At 36.4% G+C, this 22,785-nt stretch overlaps 2 protein-coding genes across 5 annotated transcripts; one reads left to right on the top strand and one right to left on the bottom strand.

The window, feature by feature from the left end:
• Window positions 1–642: 642 nt before the first annotated feature.
• LOC104905200 (tRNA-specific adenosine deaminase TAD3) lies at window positions 643–15,013 on the bottom strand. Of its 2 annotated transcripts, none has more exons than XM_057394871.1 (10): window positions 14,840–15,013; window positions 8,014–8,086; window positions 7,680–7,731; window positions 7,423–7,490; window positions 6,604–6,725; window positions 5,448–5,530; window positions 3,991–4,090; window positions 2,760–3,182; window positions 2,475–2,581; window positions 643–1,508 (listed from the first exon to the last, which is right to left on the bottom strand). In XM_057394871.1, exons 2-10 carry the CDS (start codon window positions 8,048–8,050, stop codon window positions 1,304–1,306), a joined length of 1,197 nt encoding a protein of 398 aa, XP_057250854.1. In that variant the 5' UTR covers window positions 8,051–8,086; window positions 14,840–15,013; the 3' UTR covers window positions 643–1,303. The 2 variants fall into 2 exon arrangements, with proteins under 2 accessions (XP_057250854.1, XP_010691957.1); XM_010693655.4 differs by having other exon boundaries at window positions 7,978–8,086; window positions 14,840–15,011.
• A 248-nt stretch (window positions 15,014–15,261) lies between these two features.
• LOC104905199 (uric acid degradation bifunctional protein TTL) lies at window positions 15,262–21,645 on the top strand. 3 transcript variants are annotated; one of them, XM_010693654.4, is made up of 6 exons: window positions 15,262–15,634; window positions 15,752–15,843; window positions 17,027–17,084; window positions 17,391–17,492; window positions 18,802–18,958; window positions 20,990–21,645. In XM_010693654.4, exons 1-6 carry the CDS (start codon window positions 15,485–15,487, stop codon window positions 21,442–21,444), a joined length of 1,014 nt encoding a protein of 337 aa, XP_010691956.1. In that variant the 5' UTR covers window positions 15,262–15,484; the 3' UTR covers window positions 21,445–21,645. The 3 variants fall into 3 exon arrangements, with proteins under 3 accessions (XP_010691956.1, XP_010691955.1, XP_010691954.1); XM_010693653.4 differs by having other exon boundaries at window positions 20,987–21,645; XM_010693652.4 differs by lacking the exon at window positions 20,990–21,645 and adding an exon at window positions 19,702–20,839.
• The last annotated feature ends 1,140 nt before the right edge of the window (window positions 21,646–22,785 follow it).

Below are 22,785 nucleotides of genomic sequence, written 5' to 3'. Positions count from 1 at the left end.
TATCAACTCAGCCTATCAAAAGTTTATGTAAGAACAAAGTAAGTTTACTCTACTCCAGGATAATCAAAAGATCGACTTATTATTTTTAGCAAATTGCGTCGATGTAAACTTATTTTGACAATTTTTCCTATAATTTTCCCTACACAAATTATTATAATAGACGGTCTAATTTTAATATAAAATTAGACAATGCAAACCTAAGTTCTCCTAAGAAGCCCATTTAATTTCTCTCTAACCTAACACTATTTTTAGGTATCTTGCACCATCCTAGTCGTACATTCTCTTCTCCTTCTTTTATTTCCCTTCTAAATTTTGAATTAGAACAAACAATTTTTAAAAATAGTCCGTCAGTCTTACAAAATGGATTAAGCTAGTCACTAAATGGATTAAATCAGTCACTAAATGAATTAAAGAATGTTATTAATGAATAGATTAAACTGGTCACTAAATAGATTAAAATGGTCACTAAATAGATTAAAGTAGTCACTATATTAAGAAATATGATCTATTCTCTTTTTAATATTGGGCTTGGGCCGCGCCTACTTTTAAATTAAAAGTAGACGGTCTCTTACAAGACCAACTGTTTTCCCTATATTTTATGTACCAACATTTACTTTTTTTTCATTCTACTGCTAAAAATCATGGTTAAAGTAAAGTATATAAATAGTGAAAAAATCTAACTATTACAATTAATTTTAGAAAAATTCTCAGAACAATATGTTTACATTGTATTTCTCAAACTACTGTACGGACTGAGTAATTAACATGAATTATAAAATCCTGTTGTCTTAGTAACCTCAACCTGAGAGATGGCATTAGTCACATTTATCTTAATTACCACTCTAAAAAGAAATACTACCCTCGTTTCATATTATTTGCAACGATTTGACATAATGAGTAGAAAATGTCTAATCGTTGCAAATAATATTAAGCGGAGGTAGTATATAAAGTTTATCAGAATTAGGTAACATGTTCCATTCTATTAACATGTTCCTCCTAAAAAAGCACAAATCCATAAGATCCAATCGAAAATCACCAAAGAAAATGAGATTGAACTCAACAATCTGTAATATGCTGCTAAGAATATAAAAAAAAAAACTACTACTAAAGCAAAAAATATTATGACTGAGATCACCAGTTCACCACTCTTCCCCCCCCCCCCCCCACCCCATCCCCCACCCCACGGCAAGATCTGTTAGCTTGGAGTTGGGTTAAGTTCTTAACTTATAGGAGTATTGCATACCTAAGAAGGATGCTAATGCTGAACTGATGAACGTGTATATATATTCAATCACATCCTTTTTCATTTGCAATCTTTCTCGACTGTTGTTAAAGCGTCAACTCTTACAAGGGGTTCGTCGTGCAGTATGACTCGAAAAACAGCATAGTGATGATTCAAGCTTTTCTCACCCTGCAATCTGTATACGCTGCCCAAAGCACCGGCACTTGGATTTGGAAAAGCATAGAATATACGCCTGAATCTTTGATGAACAAGGGCCATGGCACACCTGATATTAAATAATTAAGTCCACATGTCAATAACTAAATAATTACCCTTAATTCCTGCTAATAAGTTATTCAATGAAGTTTTAAAGGAAATTTTGTTGACATTAATGCAGAAAGACGACACCAATTTCACTTCCTTTAGTAGGGGATATAATCATGTGAATGATGTGATTCTCTTCTACATGGTACTGATAAAGAATGCAACAATCAAACCAAGTAATGCATAATATTGCTAGGTAATGATCAACAAAGTACCATAGAGTAAGATACTTCCAATCGATAGATTAAATATACACATATACTTGGTAATGTAATGTCCAACAAATGCATCTACAAACATCAAACGCCAAGCAAAGCAACGGTCCAGCTACAGAGTAATGAAATCTTAGAAATCTAAACACCTACATTAGCTATAAAACACAAAGCTTCAGCTAAAAAACTAAGGAACGGGTCAATTGGAATTTATTTTATGCCCATAATAACTACATCAACGAGGGGCGCATATTACCAAAAAACAAATATGATGGATGCCAAGTTCTTAACTGTTTTACTTTTTGATTAGATATACTCTTTTATGTGTGTTGCTATGGACATTTGATTTAGAAATCTCTCATCAAAGAGTCTTATGAGCTACATAAGCCATAGAAGGACAAAGCTTCCAGCTCAAGTACTAAGGAAAAGACCAACCACTACCTATTTTTGCCTATAACAAAATTCCTTAGATCAATGCCTCATAAGAAACAGGATCAATCAGTATGATTTCAAGATTGAAAGTGAAACAACAACAGGTATGGTAAGACAGAAACAAGCTATACCATCGATTTGGCAGACTTAATATTGTCAAATATCAAACTAGAAGTCCTAAATGGTGAGGTATAAAAGTTTGATTGCTTTGCAAAAACAAAAAGATCGAATTTATTTTTTCCCACTTTCATCTCCTCTCTGCAACAGAGACTGATAGGACTTACATTGCACATGGCTCCCAAGCAAGATAAATATCATAACCAGTGCAGAGGTAAGGTCTTTCTGATTTGGAAAGAAAACCATTAGCTGGAACATCATCACCATTTTTCACCTGAAGTCAGACAATGTTTTAGATCAATGTAACAATGATGAATTTACTCAAAACTAACTTGTAAATACAACAATGTCAGAAGGGAAGTCAAAGTTCAAGCCAGTCAAGTAAGATCTCATAATATTGCAAGTTTGCAACCACTACTCATGAATTCCTCATAGTAAACAGGACAACTCACGTTGGCTAAAATTGTCTTCCGTCGCTTGGGTGTTGCATTAGGATCCAATTGGACAGATTTCTCATCAGCTTCTCCCACTGGATATAAACGTATATCCTTAGCAGCGGAATGTTCAATGGCAACCATTGCAGCATGTCGCAAAGGGTGCAAAAAGCAAGACGTAGATGATGACAGAGACCACTGCCATGGGTTCAGACAGGATATTCTGCTGCATGATGTTTTGGAATCACTAGGCAAACCAATCAAATTCAAGTCCAATAATGGAGATACATTGGCAGCATCATGGGATATCGAGGCTTCATCCGCATCTAGCGAGAGTGCTTCATTACCATGGAAATGCATGTTCCATGAAGAGATTTCATCACTTGCACTTGTAATTATTTGGTTTAAAGATGGATCCACAATAACCGCAGCATTAACAAGCTGTCTCATAAAAAACAACAGTTTGTAATTAAGAAAACCATGTATAGCACACACCATAATGATGCTCCAAAAATTAGGTAAGCTTCTTGAACTAACAATGATCAATTAACATTAATCTAAATGCTATTTTTCAATCAAAACTTTACTAAATGTAAATAGATAAAAATATTATTCTTACAAAGATTATAGAGAAGTATATATGCTTTCTTCTGCGAAGTATTTATATTATGCACTTACATGTTGATCTAGATGTTTATCACACAAAAGAGGAAAAATCTTTAAAAAAAGGATATTAAAATTTAAAACTAAAGCTAGAGACCCTAGAGGAGGCCCCCAACTGGTCAAGTGAGGTAAATCTGAAGATCATCTCACTAGTATTAACTCAAGATAATGCAAATTTGCAATTGGCATACATCAATATACCTATGTTCCAGACATGATGGAGAAGTATATATGCTTTCTTCTGCAAAGTATTTATATTATGCACTTACATGTTGATCTAGATGTTTATCACACGAAAGAGGAAAAATCTTAAAAAAGGATATTAAAATTTAAAACTAACGCTAGAGACCGTAGAGGAGCCCCCCAAGGCTCCAACTGGTCAAGTGAGGTAAATCTGATGATCACTCACTAGTATTAACTCAAGATAATGCAAATTTGCAATTGGCATACATCAAAATACTTATGTTCCAGAAAAGATAAAACTGGAAACTAGGAAAGATTTATAAGTCTTAAATTAGTGTGTTAGAACTTAACCAGTTCTTCAAGTATGTAGAGCTAAGTTAATTCATCAAGGAAGCGACCATACCTCAGATCCAGCAGATTTTGCCAACTTAAGCGCTTGATTCATGTAATTGAAAACCACTATTGAGTCTTCTTCATTGAAACCAGTGATACCATCAATATTGCTGTGACAAAAGCAAGGGGTTTGCAAAAATAATTAATAACATAAATTCAAGCTTCGAAAGTACTAACTTACGTAGGAATAGGTGTAATTTAGTACAGAACTCAAAATCTCTCCTGTTCACTAATAGGACTTTTCACGATTTCTTAAAGCTGGCAAAAGGTAAAATGTGACACTACTGTTGCAAGTTGACCGCGCTAGTTTGGTTATCCTCTAAAATCTTAGCAATGACTGAAATGGAGGCAACTGAAGACGTACACCACATTATATAAGGAAAGAGAAACAATAGTTCAGCACAGCAGTGCTATCAAGTCAGAAAATAACAAAGTGGTCCTTCCGCTTTGAAGCTTTTTAATTCATTAGTTTTGGGGAATGCTTTAACAGGTACATCATTACACATGTGATGTACAATCTATAGAACATATAAGTAAGCTGCAGAGAAAATCTCCAAGACCAAGGGGGCAAGGACAAGGTATGAGATACTACTGACTCGATTACTCATGCCACAAATTGGTACAACTGCACAAGTTATGAATTGGAAACAACTGCAAACTTTTCCAAACAGTAGAAAGAAACTGCTGTTAAAATTTTTTAACAGGACTTCATAAAGATATTTTATATTTTTGAATGATACTTTTTAGTAATACAAATGAAATTTTACTTTTGTCAAAGAAATTAAAAAATGTGCTGAAAAATATCACCAACACTCATACAAATTGCTACAATTGACACACATACTGTGCACAATTCAAATTATACAAACTTTTATCATCTTGACAACAGATAGCACTATACACACAAGGATACAGATTCCATCACAAACGCTAATGATGCGAGCGTTTTACATATATCACAAAATTTTAGATAAACGCTAGCTTTCCCAATCATAAATCTTAACTTTGGGTATCTTTGACTATATTAGTATATACAAATCCTTTCACATATAGCACAAAGAAACTAATTTGTTACCCCCAAGGACATGATGCTCCCTTTTCTTTCTCCTCCCTTTTCATGCCTTTCTCCTAACCTTTTCACTCCCCCCCCCCCCAACATCCCACATGACGAATCCCGAAGTCATGGAAATTGCAATTGGAACTATAAACCCTGCATATCATCTGGCATTTACAAGGGAATAGAAAGACCCATCATATCATCTGGCACTTTCTAATTTAAAAGGTTCCGCTTTTTTCTGAACATTACAAAGTATTTCAAACCCTGCTCTAATGCATTGCAAGGTCCGAAACATTTCAGGAATAGATACGCAGAGTTTTGAGAACTTCTATGAGGACTATAAGGTTTGGCGTAAGACGAGAAAAAGCAAAAATAAAGAAAAAGAGAATAACGATACAGCTGCATCTTACAATGTTGGAGGATGATATGAAGTAGGCCATAATTTGCACTGTTCTTCCCATTCTTCTTTCGTTGTCGCGGCATATTGGCAAACCTACAAATTAGAGAAACGAAACTAAAAATCTCTCTATTTGGATTAAAGTATTGTAACAGCATATAAAATGATATGTAACCCATAGACAGAAATTCAAGGCTCTCTACCCTTCCCCTCGTGGGGGAAGAAAAGATAACCACAAAAAGTAGGAACACAGTCTTAATGCAGCTTGTTACACAATATATGGAGAGTATACTATAGAGCACAAAGTTCAGCAACCACTTTGCTGTGTAATCAATAACATAGATAACCATGTTGCAGGATGACAAACAGCAACCCAATATCTAACTGACAGATAGGGGCCTTGTTTGGCAATCAGCTCTATGCTGGTCCCCTTGGCTTGTTTAATTAGCTAGTATCATTAGATGTTTGTATTGGCTGTTTACAAAGATGTTAGGTAAACTTAGCCGTTGTCTTCAATATTTACATGAAAATAGCCAGCTTTTAGGCATAACATCCAAGCGCCAGAAAGAAAAAGCTCCTCTATTCAGCTGAAAATTTGGCTTTTAAGCCAACTATACACATAGTTTACAGATGTATCAGGATCGTTTTGACCAAATGAAAGAACCGGAATCCAATCAAAAGTTAGCAAGAACCAATTACCAAACAAGGCCATTACCTCTCTATATACGAAGAAATTCATAATTCAAGAGCTCCTCAAAAGTTGTTAAACTATCATCACTAAAAAAATGAAAATTAACCCTTAGACTTCATATGCAAGTCAAAGGTTATAATAAAGCGCCAAAAAAAATTTACAGTTTGATGTCATATACCAATCAGCAATCAAGATAAGGAGTTCAGATCAGTTAAAAGGAGCGCATACAACGAATACTGAAGCAACAAAGCATTGACTAGAATATAGTATAATCTGGCTTTAGTGCATAAGTACTAGACAACAGTTGTTCTTTCTCTTCTTCTGTAGTTTTGGCTAAAATAGATTCTAACATACCATTCATCTTATAAGATTGTCACAAAAAATTATATCACCAAATCAGCCAGTTGATAAACCTATTATACGCTAAGTGTTTAAGCTAACTACTATAAAGAAACCAAGTAAAAACATGATTACGCACTTGAGTTACAAAAGGACTCAACTGATAGCAATTGGTCAGCTCTAGCACATCCAGGGGCATGCTTTCAAGCTCATTGTCATTCTCACCAGTTAAACACAAGATCATGGACAATTGAGTTTTCCCTATCAAAAGTATCATTATCAAGTAAGACTTAAAGAAAGAACTGCATACAAGATACAACAAGCATAAATATTTGGTTCTCTATCATATAGTGGTTAAGAGTATGAATGATGAATCTACTAATACAGAAGTTAAATACTTCATGCATATATAACTTGTTTTGTCTCCTCTCCCCACCCCCCCACCCCCACCCCACCCCAAAAAAAAAAAAAAAAACTCACTCACCCAAAAAAGAAAAGAAATAGAAACAAAATCCTACTCAGCAGTTATGATGAGCACAATTTGCTTTGTTTTCTGTTTCTGTACATCGTAAATCTTATACAACCACCAAAAACATAAGAAAAAAATTAAGCAGCCCTTTTACCACAGTTCAAATCAACTGCTTAACCTACTGGTGCAGCTTATGTCAACTTTTTCAGCTGACTGTTAAAAGAGAGCTAAGATTTGTGCTTCATATTTCGTTTATCATAAAAAAGAAACCTCGTACAATGTTTTGGTAAGAGATGTCGTGAGTAGGCTACAGTAGGTTAAACGGAAACTAGATGCTAAGCCGAAATTCCCTTGTATCATTAATGAAATTTAATATCCTTCATTGCATATCCTCGATCAACTTTTTGTTACAAACGGCATTTTGTTTTGACAAAACAAACAGCAAAAAGAAGAGGGAAACAAAGCTGAAAATTAAACAAGGAAACCTACCGTCCAAACAGCTCTTACGCACTCGCTTCACATGCCGAAGGTTCAATGGGGCAATTTGATTTACTTTCCTACACATTTGAAAAACAGCATGAATTTTGGAAAGAAAATTATAGGAGTATATAGTCAGTCGGATCAACTTTGAGATTGAAGTTGTACAATTCACAAAAAGAACCAACTACAACATACAAATTCTAAGATATCCACCTAAATTTTTTTGCCTTGCTCAGTTATACCAAAGACAAAGAATCTTGACTAACCTGACTAAAGTGTTGGCAAGTTTTGGATCAATCAAAGATGCAAAGACGCTGACTGGGCAATGGAATAATATAATATCAACCAATCAGCAAAATAAAAAGGAAAAGAAGCAACATAACAAGCAACTAAATAAATTATGAGAAGTCCAATATCATGTAACTCGAAAGCAGCTCATATATAACAACAAATCCGAGAAGTTTCTTTTGGTAAAAGAGCAACCAGCAAAACCAAAATCAAACCATCCATGATAACCAGTAGGGAGCTGATGAAGTACAGGATAGAGAGAGAGAGAGAGAGAACCTGTAGGCTGTTGTGTAGGTGAGAAAGGTGGCTTGCCTGCTATATGGATGATTTCCCAATTACTTTTGACCATCCTCACATCCAAAATCAGCACATAAACCTTTAAATCCTATCATTGTCATAGATAAAATGTAGCACATTAATGTGGTAGAAAACCAAAACATTCAGGATTTATTAAAGTATATACAGCATATAGGTCGCGTACCACAGTTACAAAGTAAAAACTCAAAGTTTCTTGAAGCTAGGCCTGGCTTTTAAAGACGGTTATGGCAATAAAAATTCACTTACTGGACAGCAGAATACTCATAAAAGGGTATATACGAAGTAAAATATACTCAATCTGTTTCAAAATATAAGGCATTCACGCTTTACGAAAATTTGCTTTAACCACAAATATCTCTCATAACAATATGATAGAAAAAATTATAAAAATTATACCGTTGAAATCATCTTGAAAAATACTATAATAACAATATTTTTTTAAAAAAAAATTATCAGCATAAATTGAGAGTAATTAACGATCAAAGTTCGATCTCGAACATCGTGCATGCCTTATATTTTGAAACTGAGGGAGTACAGGAAAATTAAAAGATAATTGATTAATGCAAAATTACGACAATTTCAAAGAAAGACATAGGAGGGGGAAGGGAGAGAGACAGATGACAAGAAGACTGGGGGGTTGTTCTAGATAAACCACAAGAAACACCACTCCAATCAGCAAAAAAGAGACTAGGGGAGGACGAGGAGGGATGAGATAGTGGGAAAAATTATATTGAAAAGAGAGCTAATAAATGTTTGTAGATAGTCGTCCCATGCCCAAAATACAAGTGTGAACTAATTTGGCATGACACAATATAGAAAGTGTGTAAACCAAATCTGGATGCCGAGTGTATCTCTAAGGTGAAAAGTTACCTTGCTAAGATAATATCTTACTTCTTACAATAAGCATACATAGTGATACGATCTCACCCAAAACTTAATTTCCGGATGAAGGTGGATGCTTGAATTGGGAATATGGGATTGAAGAGCAACTCTAATCCTAAAGGAGTAAAATTGGCCAAACTCCACTCCACAAAATACATCTAAACATTTAAGAATGTAGCTGCTATATTGCAAAAAGTTTGAACTGCAAAAAAATAAGTAGTACTAGCTACTCGGAGTGTTAACAAGCCAAGCCTAGTCGTGAACTATTTATTTTTTTTACGACCATAAAAAGGGACAATACCCAATTCCACAAATTAGTCAGACAATACAACATAATTCAAGTTCAAATTTGTAAAATTGCTCAGAGCATAAAAGGAACGAACTTTAAGAATCAGATACAGATTTACCCAAAAGATTTGACCTTAAGGCTGCTCTTAATAAATTTAACAGAGATACATGTTACACTTCTGACCCTATTCTTGGTTACACTGATTATCCACTCCTTGATGAAAGAGCATCATGTTGTTTAGAGTTTACACTATCCATAGACATTCTACCTAAAATTCCATGCACATGCTCCTTACAGGCTTGCACAGAATATTGGTTCAGTTCGAACAATTTAATCTAGGAAAAATTGATTTTATCAATCCCAACTATGGGCGCCCTGATAAAAACAGTCCCAACTTCAATTTATTATTGTTCAGTCCCAACTTTTGGGGGTATTTTACAATAATGGTCCCAGCAGGTTTCTAACCTGCTGTAGCAGGTAAACTCTTCTTCTTCCTCTTTCCTCCCTCCTCTCTTCACTGCTCCCTCTCCTCCTCTTCTCCCCTGCCACCCAACCCCCTCCCCTGCTACCCAACCCCCTCCCCCGAAACACCAACAACCAGCTCCCTCCCCGCAGCCACCACCCCTCCCCCACCCCCCGAGTCCCCCCCAGCAACTGTCGCACCCTCCCCTTTCCCCACCCTCCGCAGCCCCTCTCCCTTCCCATGCAATTGCCGTAACACCCCCTCCCCTTCTTCTGCAACCGCCGACAACCCCCCCCTCCCCTCCCCTTCCCCGCAAACGTCGCTGCAACGGTGACGAGGCGGCGAAGCGACGAGGCGAACACCGAGAGGAGGCGACGACTCGACGAGGGCTGAGTGAGAGGAGATGAAGACCGACGACTGAGAAGAGCCGAAGAGGACTGTGCGCGAAGGGACGGGGAGGGGGGTTGCGCGAGTGGCGGGAAGGGGAGGGGTTGCGCGACTAGCGGGGAAGGGGAGGGGCGGTGCGACTGGCGGGAGGGGAGGGGGCTGGGTGTTGGGGCTATGGGGTTGTTGGGGGTGGTGGGTTAGGGGAGAGAGGGGGGTTAGAGCAAGGGAGGGGGAAGGGGAGGTGGGAAGGGGGGGTAGAGCAGGGAGGGGAGTGGAGGTGGCAAGGGAGGGGGAAGGGGAGGTGGGAAGGGGAGGTAACCTCTTAAACCGGTTACTGGTTAACCTGGACCATTATTGTAAAATACCCCCCAAAGTTGGGACTGAACAATAATAAATTGAAGTTGGGACTGTTTTTATCAGGGCGCCCATAGTTGGGACTGATAAAATCAATTTTTCCTTTAATCTATATGGAAAGTACAGCTTTATGTATCTTGCTCTGTGTGGACTAGGTTGATTGCTGTATTAGAGTATGTACATAATCCACTCAACGTTCTAATAATAATGCTTCGATGAGTACAACAATTTGTAATCATAGAATTATCTATCATTCAATTCAAGTTTGATCATTCAAATATCTAAACACAAACATAAAGATTCTACTACCTTTACTAAAGAGTCAAAACACATTTATGGGCAACTCAAACACATACTCACTGATGGGCTGGTGGCCGACTGAAACAGGCGAGGGGCAGGCCAGCGGGTCGCGCGGGGATGAGGGCTGGTCGCCGGCGTCGTGCGAGAAGGAGGAGCGGCGTTTAAGAGGGTTGGCTGCTGCTGGAATGTTGTGGGTATCGTTAGAATTTTTTGTAGGGGGTATCATGCATTGTAAAGATATCGGAGAACCAATTTGGATTTATGCCTGGAAGATCAACTATAGAGGCCATCCACCTCATAAGACAAACAATGGAACACTACCCTGATAGGAAGAAGGATCTACATATGGTTTTCATTGATTTGGAGAAGGCATATGATAGAGTACCAAGAGAAATACTTTGGTGGGCGTTGGCAAGGAAAGGTGTTCCACGTATCAACGATATGTATGAGGGGGTAACTACGAGTGTGCGGACTACGATGGGGAGGACATAAGAGTTTCCTATTACGATCGGAGTGCATCAAGGTTCGCACTTAGTCCTTTCTCTTTGCTCTAGTCATGGACGAAATAACGAGGTCAGTTCAAGATGATATACCATGGTGTATGATGTTTCGGATGATATTGTGTTGATTGATGAGACAAAGGAAGGTGTTGAGAATAAGTTGAAATTGTGGAGGCATACATTAGAAGCCCGTGGTTTTAGATTGAGCAGAAGTAAGACGGAGTATATGGAGTGAAGTTCAGTGGGGTTACAAGCAGCGAGGCGGGGGCGGTCACTTTGGATAGCAAAGTGGTTCAAGGATCGAACGTCTTCCGTTACCTAGGATCCATTCTCCAAAAGGATGGAGAACTGGATGGAGACGTGGCGCATAGAATTAACGCGGGTTGGTTAAAGTGGAAAAGTGCCACCGGATTCCTTTGTGATTCCGGCATTCCCCAAAGATTGAAGGGAAAGTTCTACCGCACTGCAATTAGGCCTGCTTTGTTATATGGCACCGAATGTTGGGCGGTGAAACAATGCCACGTTCATAAGATGAACGTGGCGGAGATGCGTATGTTGCGGTGGATGTTTGGCCACACAAGGAAGGACCGATTAAGAAATGAAGTGATCTGGGAAAAAGTTGGAGTTGCATCCATTGAAGAAAAGATGAGGGAGAATCGGTTAAGATGGTTTGGTCATGTGACAAGGAGATCAGGCGATGCACCGGTGAGAAGAATTGAAGAGTGGAGGAGTAATCAAATTGTAAAGGGTAGGGGAAGACCTAAGATGACTTGGCTGAGGGTAAATGAAAGTGATATGAGGTTAATTGGGATTGAGGAGAGCATGACGTTGGATAGAAGTGGGTGGAGGGGTAGTATCTATGTCGAGGAAGGGGTCTGATTACTGCATTTATTTGCTTTTCTCAATTGTGTTGGTATTAAAACTTTTTGTTGAAAACCTTTTCTAAACACTTTTTGGTGTAAACCTTGTTTTAAAACAAAAAAAAAAACTTGTATCACTCTTGACGATGCCATCTCCTCTGGTCACGATTCCAGTTGACGATTCATGTTAGCCGACCCCAATCACCTTGGGAATAAGGCTTAGTTGTTGTTGTTTGGTATCATGCATTGTGCTACTAGGAGCACAATGAGCGAGTGTTTGATTCATATGATTTTGGTATGAGGTATGGGTTTAGAGCAAAACCTATACCTAGTGTTTGTTTAATAATTTGATAGATTTAAAACTCATACCTCAAACCTATAAGGTATGGGGTTTAGAAAGCCAAGGGGGAGGTGGGTTTGGCTCATACCAATACTTCTAGGTATTAAATAGAAGAAAAAATGTCATTCCCAAATAAAACCAAACACATGGTATTAGGTATCAAGTTCCAAACCTATACCACATTGATTTCATTCCTAATTCCAAACCCATACCACTATATGAACCAAACGCCCCCTGAGAAGTGTGCTCTCATAATGTAAAATGGAATATTTACAAATACAAAAATGAACATTTTACTGTTGAAATGGAATATTATAAAAATTCACTTACAAAAACGAGCATTTTACTATTGAATTGGAATATTACAAGAATTTATTTATGAAAAAAAACATTTTAATGTTTTTTTTTTTTTGGAAATTAAGTCAGCTCAAGGGGCTAATCCCTACAAGGCTACTAGCCTATAGAAAACACCAACACATTGGCTGGTAAGGCATGCATAGCATGCTAAGGAAATACCCTACCCCAACATAATGCTGGGGGTAAGGATCGAACCTATGACCTCAGGGGCCAAGGAGGAGCGCTTTACCTACTTGAGCTAACTCCTATCCTTTTAAAAAACATTTTAATGTTGAAGTGGAACATTATCATAATCCAATTACGAAAAATGAACATTTTATTGTTAAAGAACATATTTCAGGGAAAATAGAACATATTTTTAGGTGGAAAGTAAGTTTTAAAAGAACATTTTTTAAAATAGAACATTTGTTTATCGAAAGTAGTTTAATTTTCACGAAAAATAGAACATAATTTTCTACTGAAAAAAGCTTAAAGCGAACTTTTGTTGAACTTGAACATTCGCTTAATGAAAATAAAACAATTTTTTACGAAAAATAGAACATATTTTTTTGTTGAAAAATATGCTTAAAATGAACATTTGTTGAAATAGAACATTTACTCATCGAAAATGAAACAAAGTTAATGGGTTCATGATGTACATCGTGCTCCTGGGAGCACAATACAATTTTCAGGTATCGTTAGAACTTAGAACTTAGACTTTTCCGTATTGCGCTAATTAGTTGGTGCACATGTTTATATGATGAGGAAGGTGCGTACTATGAACATCAAGCACTAGGTTATGACATAAATACGATTAGGGGTTAGAGGGGTAGATAATAGGTTAGTTTTTATTTTTATAGGAATATTTGCCAAAAAAAACCACATCGGAAAATGGGAATAGGTTTGATCTTGAAAAAAAATAAGTTTTTGGTTTGTTTTTGCAAAGAATGTTTTAAAAGGTTTTTTGCGCAAATTTTCTTAATTTTTTTTTGTTGTATTTTCGTTTTTTTTTTGTATATACACTTGTTTTAATAAAAATTATATAAATGTGTGGTTTACAGTGTAATTTCGGTTTACAAAAATCAAATCGAACAATTTGCTTAGAATATCAAAGCAACCCACAATTTTAAAACCGCAAACCAACTCAAATAAAAAAAGATTTGGGTTGTGGTTTGGTGCCGCACTCTAAACAACACTCCGCAAAGCAACTAGTGGCGTATCCAGAATTTTCAAATCGGGGGTATTGTGACTAATTAAATTTGGTCTCAACATTTAAAAAATATTCTACATTAAAGATATTACAATCCAAAGTTTTTGATCTAGGTATCATTTCCTATATCAAATACACAAATAAACTAATCACTATCTACGAAATAGTCCATATAAATCAAATTAATAACCAACAATCTATCCATCTTATAAATCAATACATTCAAACTAATTCATAAGTTGATTCAATTGGCCAATTCCTATATACTAGTTTTAGTTACTATGATATTACAATTGAAGACAAGCAAAACAAATCTAATTCATAAATTAGAAGCAAAATCAACATATTCAGCAACATAGAAAAAAATGTAGATTGTGTTTGATTCATTTTTAGCAAAGGAAAGAAAGAGAAGAGAAAGGAAAAAAAAATGTTTGGTATAAATTTTCTTTTTCTTCCCAAATTCCCCCATTTTTGGGAGGAAAGGAATGTGAAATTTTATTAAAGAGTTTTTCCATCCAATTCCTCCCATTTCCTTTCACTTAATATCTTTTTAATGAACCAAACATTGAAAAGTAACAAATTTCCTTCCACTTCCTTTTTTTTCCCATCAAATTCTTTCTACCAAACAAACTGGTAGACTTTCATATAATTGCACTAAGGTTGCTCTTGTTAAACAATTAGGCAACTAATCAACTTCATCGCAACAATTAGGCACACAAACTGACCTAATTTGACAATTCATCCATTCCTGATTCAACAATAATTATTAATAGCACATCCCAATATCACACAAAGTTGAAAGTTAAAATTGTTCAAAAACCATATGTAAAATCACTCAATCACAACAAAGATAATCAAATTACATGCATGTTTCCCCTCCAAAAAAAAAGTTAACTTACCGCAATCCGGCGACCGGCAGCGGCAGTTCCGAGCTCCGGCGTTTCTAACCAGCAGCCAGCAGCGCAGCAGTAGGGGCGGGGCAGATTTTTTCTTAGGAGTGAGGACTGAGAATTGGGAGATAGAGAAAGTGAGAAAGTCTGCAGTTTTGCTTTCCTTTTGACTGTCTCTAACTCACGCACGCGAAAACACACATGTAAAACTGTTTTGAATTGGGCAAAACTTGTCACTCGAGAGTTTCGACTAATCCAAAAGCTCCAGATTTATTTTTCTCACTATACTCGAGTCCAAATTTGCTCATTGGTCGGGCCGGGTCGAACCTAAATTCGGGCCGAATTTTTGTATCCAAAACCCGTTATTTCAAGCCTAAATTAGCAGACTTTTGTGGATCAAAACGGGCCGGGTCAAAAATAAACTAAAAAAAACCAAAAAAATATGGGCAGTGCCAAAAAATTCTGCCCAAAACCCGGCCCAAAAACGGGCTGGACCGGGCCAAAATGATCACCTCTAAAATAACTCGACAAACTCCAGTCACCCAAATTGTGTATTCTGATTTCTTGTAATATTTGAAGCTGTCGATTGTTTTGTTCAATAGAAAGTTGAAACAACTACAAAGGGTGAGTTTAAGATTAGTGATCATCGTAAAAATGGATTCAGCAGGAAGATGGGTGTTAAAAGAAGATGATTTGTTAGCATGTTGTGGGAGTACCAAATTTGCCAAACAAATGGCAGCCATTTCTCCTTTTACTGATCTTCATCATGCTGTTCAAGCTGCTAAAGACATCTGGTTTAACAAGGTCAAATCTTTTTTTTTTTTACCCCAATTATATTTTCTCTAAATATCAGTTAAATAAGTAAAATCTCATTATTAAATTAACAATTTTTGTGGGTTTTGTTGTTATGAAATGTTGTAGGTTGATGTTAATGGATGGCTTGAAGCTTTCTCAGCTCATCCTCAAATTGGCCAATCTCCTTCTTCCTCAATTACTACTGATACTAGTGCCCAGTTCAGTTTCTCTCTCTAACTTCTTTACTCTTTTTGTTTTTGTTGCGTGTATTTGGGTTGATTTAATTGAAAGAGTTGTTGAGGTAAATGGGAAATTCAATGATGGATATGAAGGTTTTTTTTGCTCATAATGTTATTTGGGTTGTGTATTGAACAACAAATATTGTATATTATTAGATTATGAATGTTTGAGTATATAGAATCACTAACGGTGTATGTGAAAACCAAGGTATTACCATCATTTTATTAGCTATTGCAGTGTAACGTAGTTCGCTGCATAATTTGCTTTTTCCAGTTTGCAGTTCGCCCAAAATGAGCCAAAAATAGGCCATAACTGACCATAATTCGCTTTTTTGGATAGCAATTCGCCGGGAGATTAGGGAATTGTGTTACACTGAGCTGTAGTAAGATTTTATTTTTTTGAAAGAGAAATTTCATTAATTGAAAGCCAAACGGCATCTACAATAGATATTAAAGAAAAACAAGATACAATTAAACAAGATTAAATCGAATTCGTCTTCGAAAAAACTATAATGAACCAAATCGAGCAATACAGCGCAGCCTCCTTGTATTTGCTGAATCAAACGAGCTGTAGTAAGATGGTGGTATATTAGTTTCGATATAAAACATCTACTTGTCATGCAACATTTGTGAATTAATATAGAACAACATAATCACTAATGTTGATCTTTTTATAAAGTTTTTGTTATTATTCTCATTTACAGATGCTTTTGATGGTGTTGAAGAAATGTTGCTAGAAAATAATACAGACCTGTCATTAGGAACATTTATAAGAATTCAATTTGGCCTTGTTAGGAAAGTTAATACTTTTTCTTTTCTTTTCTGATTTTTAGTTAATTCCCTGTAAAATTCACTAAATCCCCAAGATTTAGTAGATTGTGTCATGATCTTGTCCTGCGTGTGAGATAAACTTTCACATCGAACTATCGAAGGGACTGATGGCCTCTAATATGACCAATTCATGGCTGCTCTCTCATTTTTTCATACTGATGAAGCTAATGTGTGCTAGGATTCAGATTAAAAGATCGATTTGGCATAATTTTGCGATGTTTTTTTTCCTTACCATCATGTTCACTCGGATTTCTGAGGCTTTTTTGGATTACAGCCTTTTGTTTTCTCTTTATGCAACGTCCTTGAATAATTTTGGAAAATAACTTGGCAGGTGGAGCAAGGGAGAGCAGTCAACTGCTATAGCAACAGCTACTTCCACGACATTACAGGTTCATATATGGACTCTAATTTTTTTGATTAATGACAACTATTTTATTGAAGTTGATGATGTAGTTAGCTCGCTTATGATACATACTTAGTGGATTCGTCGGTCTGTATGAGAGAGGACTATATACTTGATCATTCGTGCTACAACAATATGACCATTCTGTCAAAGTTCTTACCCCTCGCCCTTCTGTAACATGATCTTACATCTGCTGAAGTTGCGAGCATGTCAACCAGATTTAGTATGAGCAAAGAATAGGTGGACAGAAGCGCCGTTGTTTTCACCTATTTGCTGTAATTGTGTTGTGCAGGAACTGACTGAGTGGAATGCCAAGTATAAGCAAAAGTTTGGTTTTGTCTTTCTTATTTGCGCATCTGGGAGGAGTACTGCAGAAATTCTGGTGGAATTAAAGGTGAAATTACAAAGAATTTTGTATAAGAAGAAGCCTTCTTTACAGCTATTTTACTAATATGAATGCTATTAAACAGTTATGGATTTTAGAAAAATAAAGGATGACTTTGGACCTTTATGATGAATGACAACATTTTAATGTCCCTGAAAATCTATTGTCTATCTAAGGACATTTACAACTATAGCATGTACATGATATCGTTACTCTATTGTTAGGGAAGATAAACCTTAATTGGCTGCCTGCCTCCTGATTACTAGCGTTAGATTAGTTAACCTCCCACTAAAAATAGCCCTTGCCCAAGCTTCGGAGTTTCTATTTTGGACATTGTAGATTACAGTTCTTGTAAAGTGGGTTCATTTCTTATAAACATTGTAAAGAAGCATGTTTTTTGACTTTTGTGAGGGAGGTTTGAGCAATATCTATGGAAGATTGGGTGGGGGTGGGAGAGCAACAATTGAAAGTGGGAGAGAAAAATTCATGAATAATATTATTGAGAGTTTTATGTATTCTGGAAACTGGAAAACTTGAATTATTCTTCAATTACTGAATTTACAGATTTTCAATCTTACCTTCTTCTTCCTTTAGTTGTCATGTTGAATTATTGATTTCATCATATTTCTAACTGGATTCTATTCCGAAGATCTGATCTCAGAGCTTGTTTACACTAGGTTTTTCAAATATTAAAAGACTTCTGTGCTACTTTTTTATAAAAAAAATTGGAAGGTTATTCCAATAAAAGCTTGGAATTGAACCAAAACTATGGTTCAAAGTTTCTCCTTTACATAGATTCTTCTCGATCGAGAAAGGAACCTTTAAACAGTCTTTCTTTTGTGATACAACAGACATACAAGTATGCTGAGATGTTTTGTTCTTCAACTGATTTATTTATGGCTTTTTTTCAAGACCATAATACCTGTCTAAGTAGTTTGCCTGTTGAAATGGTAAAATTTTTAAAGTGGAGACTTACATACAGGCATATACATACTAAGAGCTTGAGATGATTGAGAATTTTGGAACTCAGATGAAGTGCTGTAAAATTGAAATGTTAGAACTTGGAAGTCGATTGCACAGCATCAGAATTTGGCTATTGACTGATGTTTTGCATGAGCATCTATTCTTCTGTAACATGTGTCTATATAAACTGTAAGACTATAGTTTTCATCTTCAAAACCTTGGTTATTGCAAAATGGGCCAAAGTATCTGAATAAACTTTAAGCTTTTTAGAGGACACTTTCCATTGTTTACGATGGCACTTGTGAGCATATATTTTGTTCACAATAAGCTGATGTCCTTGTTTTCTGATTTGCAGAGACGCTACCCAAACAGGCCTGTAATTGAGTTTGAAACAGCAGCTCAGGAACAGATGAAAATAACTGAATTACGTCTTGCCAAACTCTTTTCAGCAAATTCAAGTACTGCTGCTGCTATTGGAGATCAACCTGCATCTGTCGCCATGAAAGCCCATGGTAATATGTTTTCTGAAATGCTTCTATTGTTAGATTTAGTTACTTGTAAAAAGTTGGTTTACTTGCCAACATGGCTTAACTCTTTTCCTGATGTTGTGATGCAACTTCTTCCACTCTAATACCATTTTGGTGCATCCTCAAACACACCAACACATCTCTAAAAGAAAGAATGGAAGTAACAAAGACTCGAGAAAAGGGAGAGAGGGAGAAAGACTCAGTAAATCAGCATTAAGACCTGTAGCATAAAAGCACTTTCATAAGCTCAAGGGGTTCAAAAGATGGATCACTTTGAAAGTGAGGATGAACTACAAAAATTGAAACTTGAAGAATATTAAAGATCTGAGTCAAAAAGAAATTAAAACAAAGGATGAGTACTTATTTGAAGGAAGATCCTTGAGACTCAAATATAAGTAGGATTAGAATTGATTGGGTAAGCTTCACCACTAATTATACCTAATCTGTTGGGTCTCTCTTAGATAGAAATTCCATAGTCAAGATTCGTGATCATGCTCGACTCCCTTCTCAAGTGCAACCCTAAAGTACACATGATACAAAGAAAATCAATATTGAGAATGGCACTTGCAATGTGTTTAAATTCAGGCTTCCAATCTTCCATTTATGATACTTGAGCTATACTTAATAGAGCATTTACAAGCCGACACAAAATTTTCTTGCATTACAAGGTGGAGATTCACTTCAAAACTTGAATACTTTATATCATTCTCATAATGCATCATTTGAAGGTGATGATGATGACGAAGAACAAATAGAGGAAAATGATGGTGCTGCCCTACTAGTCGAAAAAGAGTTGAGCAAAAAATACTGGTCACAGGCTGAAGATGAGGTTCTTGTGAGAGCTTGGCTACAAGTTAGTCAAGACGAATTATTTAATGCTAAAAAAAAAGGTTTCCAATTTTGGAGTAGAGTTACTCATATGTTTGAGCAAGTGAGATGTTATAGAGAAAGATGTTGGGCAGAAAAAGTAGAAGGGATGAGGGTGTCTGATAGATTAAATGTGAGAACTCTTGAGCCCTTAAGATGTCGTTGGAATAGGATAAATATAAGTGTATCCAAATTTGTTGAGGCATATTCTCAAGCTGAGGCAGGGAGGAAAAGTTGGGAGTGCAATGACGATGTCATGAAGACAGCGTATGCCATCTATAAGAATGATGATAAGAGTCACAGAGATTTCCGAGACAAACATTGTTGGGATATTTTAAGTTTAACCAAACAATGGAAGCCCATTGGTAAAACTATTAAGAGGTGCAAGAAGAGAACAATCGAAGAAAGTGGTTCAAAGAGGAATAGAATCACCGAATCTGGCGACTTCTCCACTTCCACTGACCTAAATACACCAACTAGTGATGACATGGGGTGTTTGGGCCAACCTCCAAGCGATGGATCCAGTAAGATTAAAGGGAAGGGAAAAGATATGGACATGCCATCAGATGCCTTTCAACAATGGTTGGATTCCATTGAGAAAATGAATTTGATGAGGGCAAGTGAAATTACTAGGATGAAGTATGATAAAGATGTCGAGGTTGAAAAGCAAAAAGTTGAAAGCGAAGGGTTTCAATTAGCCAGAGAGAAAGAAGCAAGGAAACACAGGAAGATTAATTTGGAATTGTTTAAAGTACTTTCCTCAAAGGAGTACTTAATGAAAGAAGAACAAGAGTTGAAGAATAATTTAGTGAAGGTTCTTTTCCCATGATATATAGTTTGTTAATTTTTTTTTTAACTAAAGGATTGTTTTAATCCGTAACTCTGTATAATCTATTGTATTTACGCATTTAAAGCTTAGAGTTTGTGTTTGTTTAGAATTTTAATTATATGTTCAAAATTTGAATTATCTTATATGCAATCTTTGCAATTATTGCATAACCCTTGTGTGAATATTGGAAAATCATGTGATGATGTGATCAATGCATTTGTGTATCAGTCATGTTACAAACTGTTTTCTGTTTTGACCAAGAAGCTTAACCAAGTACAAAGCCTTTAATGCTTATATATGTGCTATTTAACTTGTAGAAGATCGCCTGAACATGATCAATGCACATCTCATCTCTGCAAATGTCACTCCTGGGGAGAGTAAATCTCAAGTTCCAAAGAGGAACCGGCCACCCATTACCACTCATGTACTTGATATGGCACGTGGTCTTCCCGGGGCAGGAATTGATGTGCAGTTGGAGACATGGAGGGGTCCAGAGCCTTGCCCTCAGTTTCCTGGTTCAGATTCAAGTTGTTGGACTCTTGTGGGATCTGGTAAGACAGATAATGATGGTAGAAGTAATCCATTGATGAACATTGTTGATGCAGTAAGTCCAGGAATATACAGAATCAGTTTCAACACGGGTAAGTATAATCCCTCGTGTTTTTTCCCGTTCGTCTCTATAGTGTTTCAGATCACAGAGTCTCAGAAGTTTGAGCATTTTCATGTGCCTCTGCTGCTAGCTCCTTTCGGGTTCTCAACTTATCGTGGAAGCTAGAAAATTTGTGTAAATTTTCCTCAAGGGATTTAGGGAACTTCTGAAAGCTGTAATCGTTAAGAGTGAAGGCTTTTTTTGCCCCTTCAATTCTGCTAATAATGTTTTACTATTTCGTATCAATTGGGACAGAGTTGCTACATGTTGTTAATGTTGGTTGGTGTATGCCGAAATGAAAGCTTTTGTTGTGCAGTGTTTTTGGTATGTGGAGATGTACTGATGGAAGCAGAACCAAGTGGACATTATTTTGTTTTTGCAAGAATTCATTGGGTTAAATAACCGTTCTGATAGATTTTGGCAATTTGGTAGTCGTACATTAAAGGAAAAGGGGAAGGGAAAAGGAATGGTTCTTTTTTTCTCTTTGTTAGAATTTGGTTCAATATTTTTTTATCGTTTCCTTTCTCCGCATAGGGTATGCTTGGATTGAAAGTAATATAGCAAGGAAGAAATGGAAGAGGAATTAGAAGAGATGATGTAATGAGGAAGACATGAAAAGGGAACTAGAACCGTCAGTGTGAAGATAATATTATCGAGATTATAGATCATTGTTAGGTATTCTTTTTTCCTCCTAATACGTTCTCCATCTTATTCTCATCTCATCTCATCTATTACCCCTTCCACCCACCTTAATTCTATCGACTTTCTTTCTTGTTACCTTTCTGATGCGTTACCTTCAATCTAAACATGTTCTTATGATAAATAAGGTTATTCTTATCCTTATAACTACCGTCGTTCATCGACCCCATATACTTGTCACTGCCGGCACCACCCATGTCCCACCCTTACAATGCATCAACATTATCAGCCTGAGTATTCCAGCACCATTGCTACCTTCGTCGAACTTACAGCCTAGAACATCTCTTGTCCTTAGCAGCTCCACATTTCCATCCATGACCGTTCATAAACCCATTTGTAGAAATATCAAATATGGATTTCAATGCAAGATTTCACAAATTAGTTGGCATCCGTGACATTACAAAATAATCTTTAAATTTTTACTAATATATTGCTAGAGTTATCAATGTTTTAGTAGTTGTGTCATTGTGTGGGTTGGTTTCACCATTAGGCAACGGATGGTGCTACATCCAGCACTAAAAACTCAACAAAAGTTACCTAAGCAATCTTAGAAGTTTTTTCTATATAAATAGTCAGAAAAAGGTTTTATCATAAACTATCTAATGAAGTTATGGGGAAAAAAATATCATAATTTGGGAAATTCTACATATTTGCCTCCCATTTTCAATTTTTCTATTTGGTAATCGGCCAAAAAAAGATTATACCAAGTCACATCCTACTTTAAGCAATTATACTTGACGACCCTAATCCACTTAAATCCTGACTAAC

This window comes from Beta vulgaris, chromosome 1 (genome assembly GCF_026745355.1).
Source record: "Beta vulgaris subsp. vulgaris cultivar EL10 chromosome 1, EL10.2, whole genome shotgun sequence".
In the NCBI taxonomy this organism is placed as follows: Eukaryota; Viridiplantae; Streptophyta; class Magnoliopsida; order Caryophyllales; family Amaranthaceae; genus Beta; species Beta vulgaris.
Note: the sequence above shows the minus strand (reverse complement) of the source record. Positions and strands in the feature narration are given on the sequence as shown.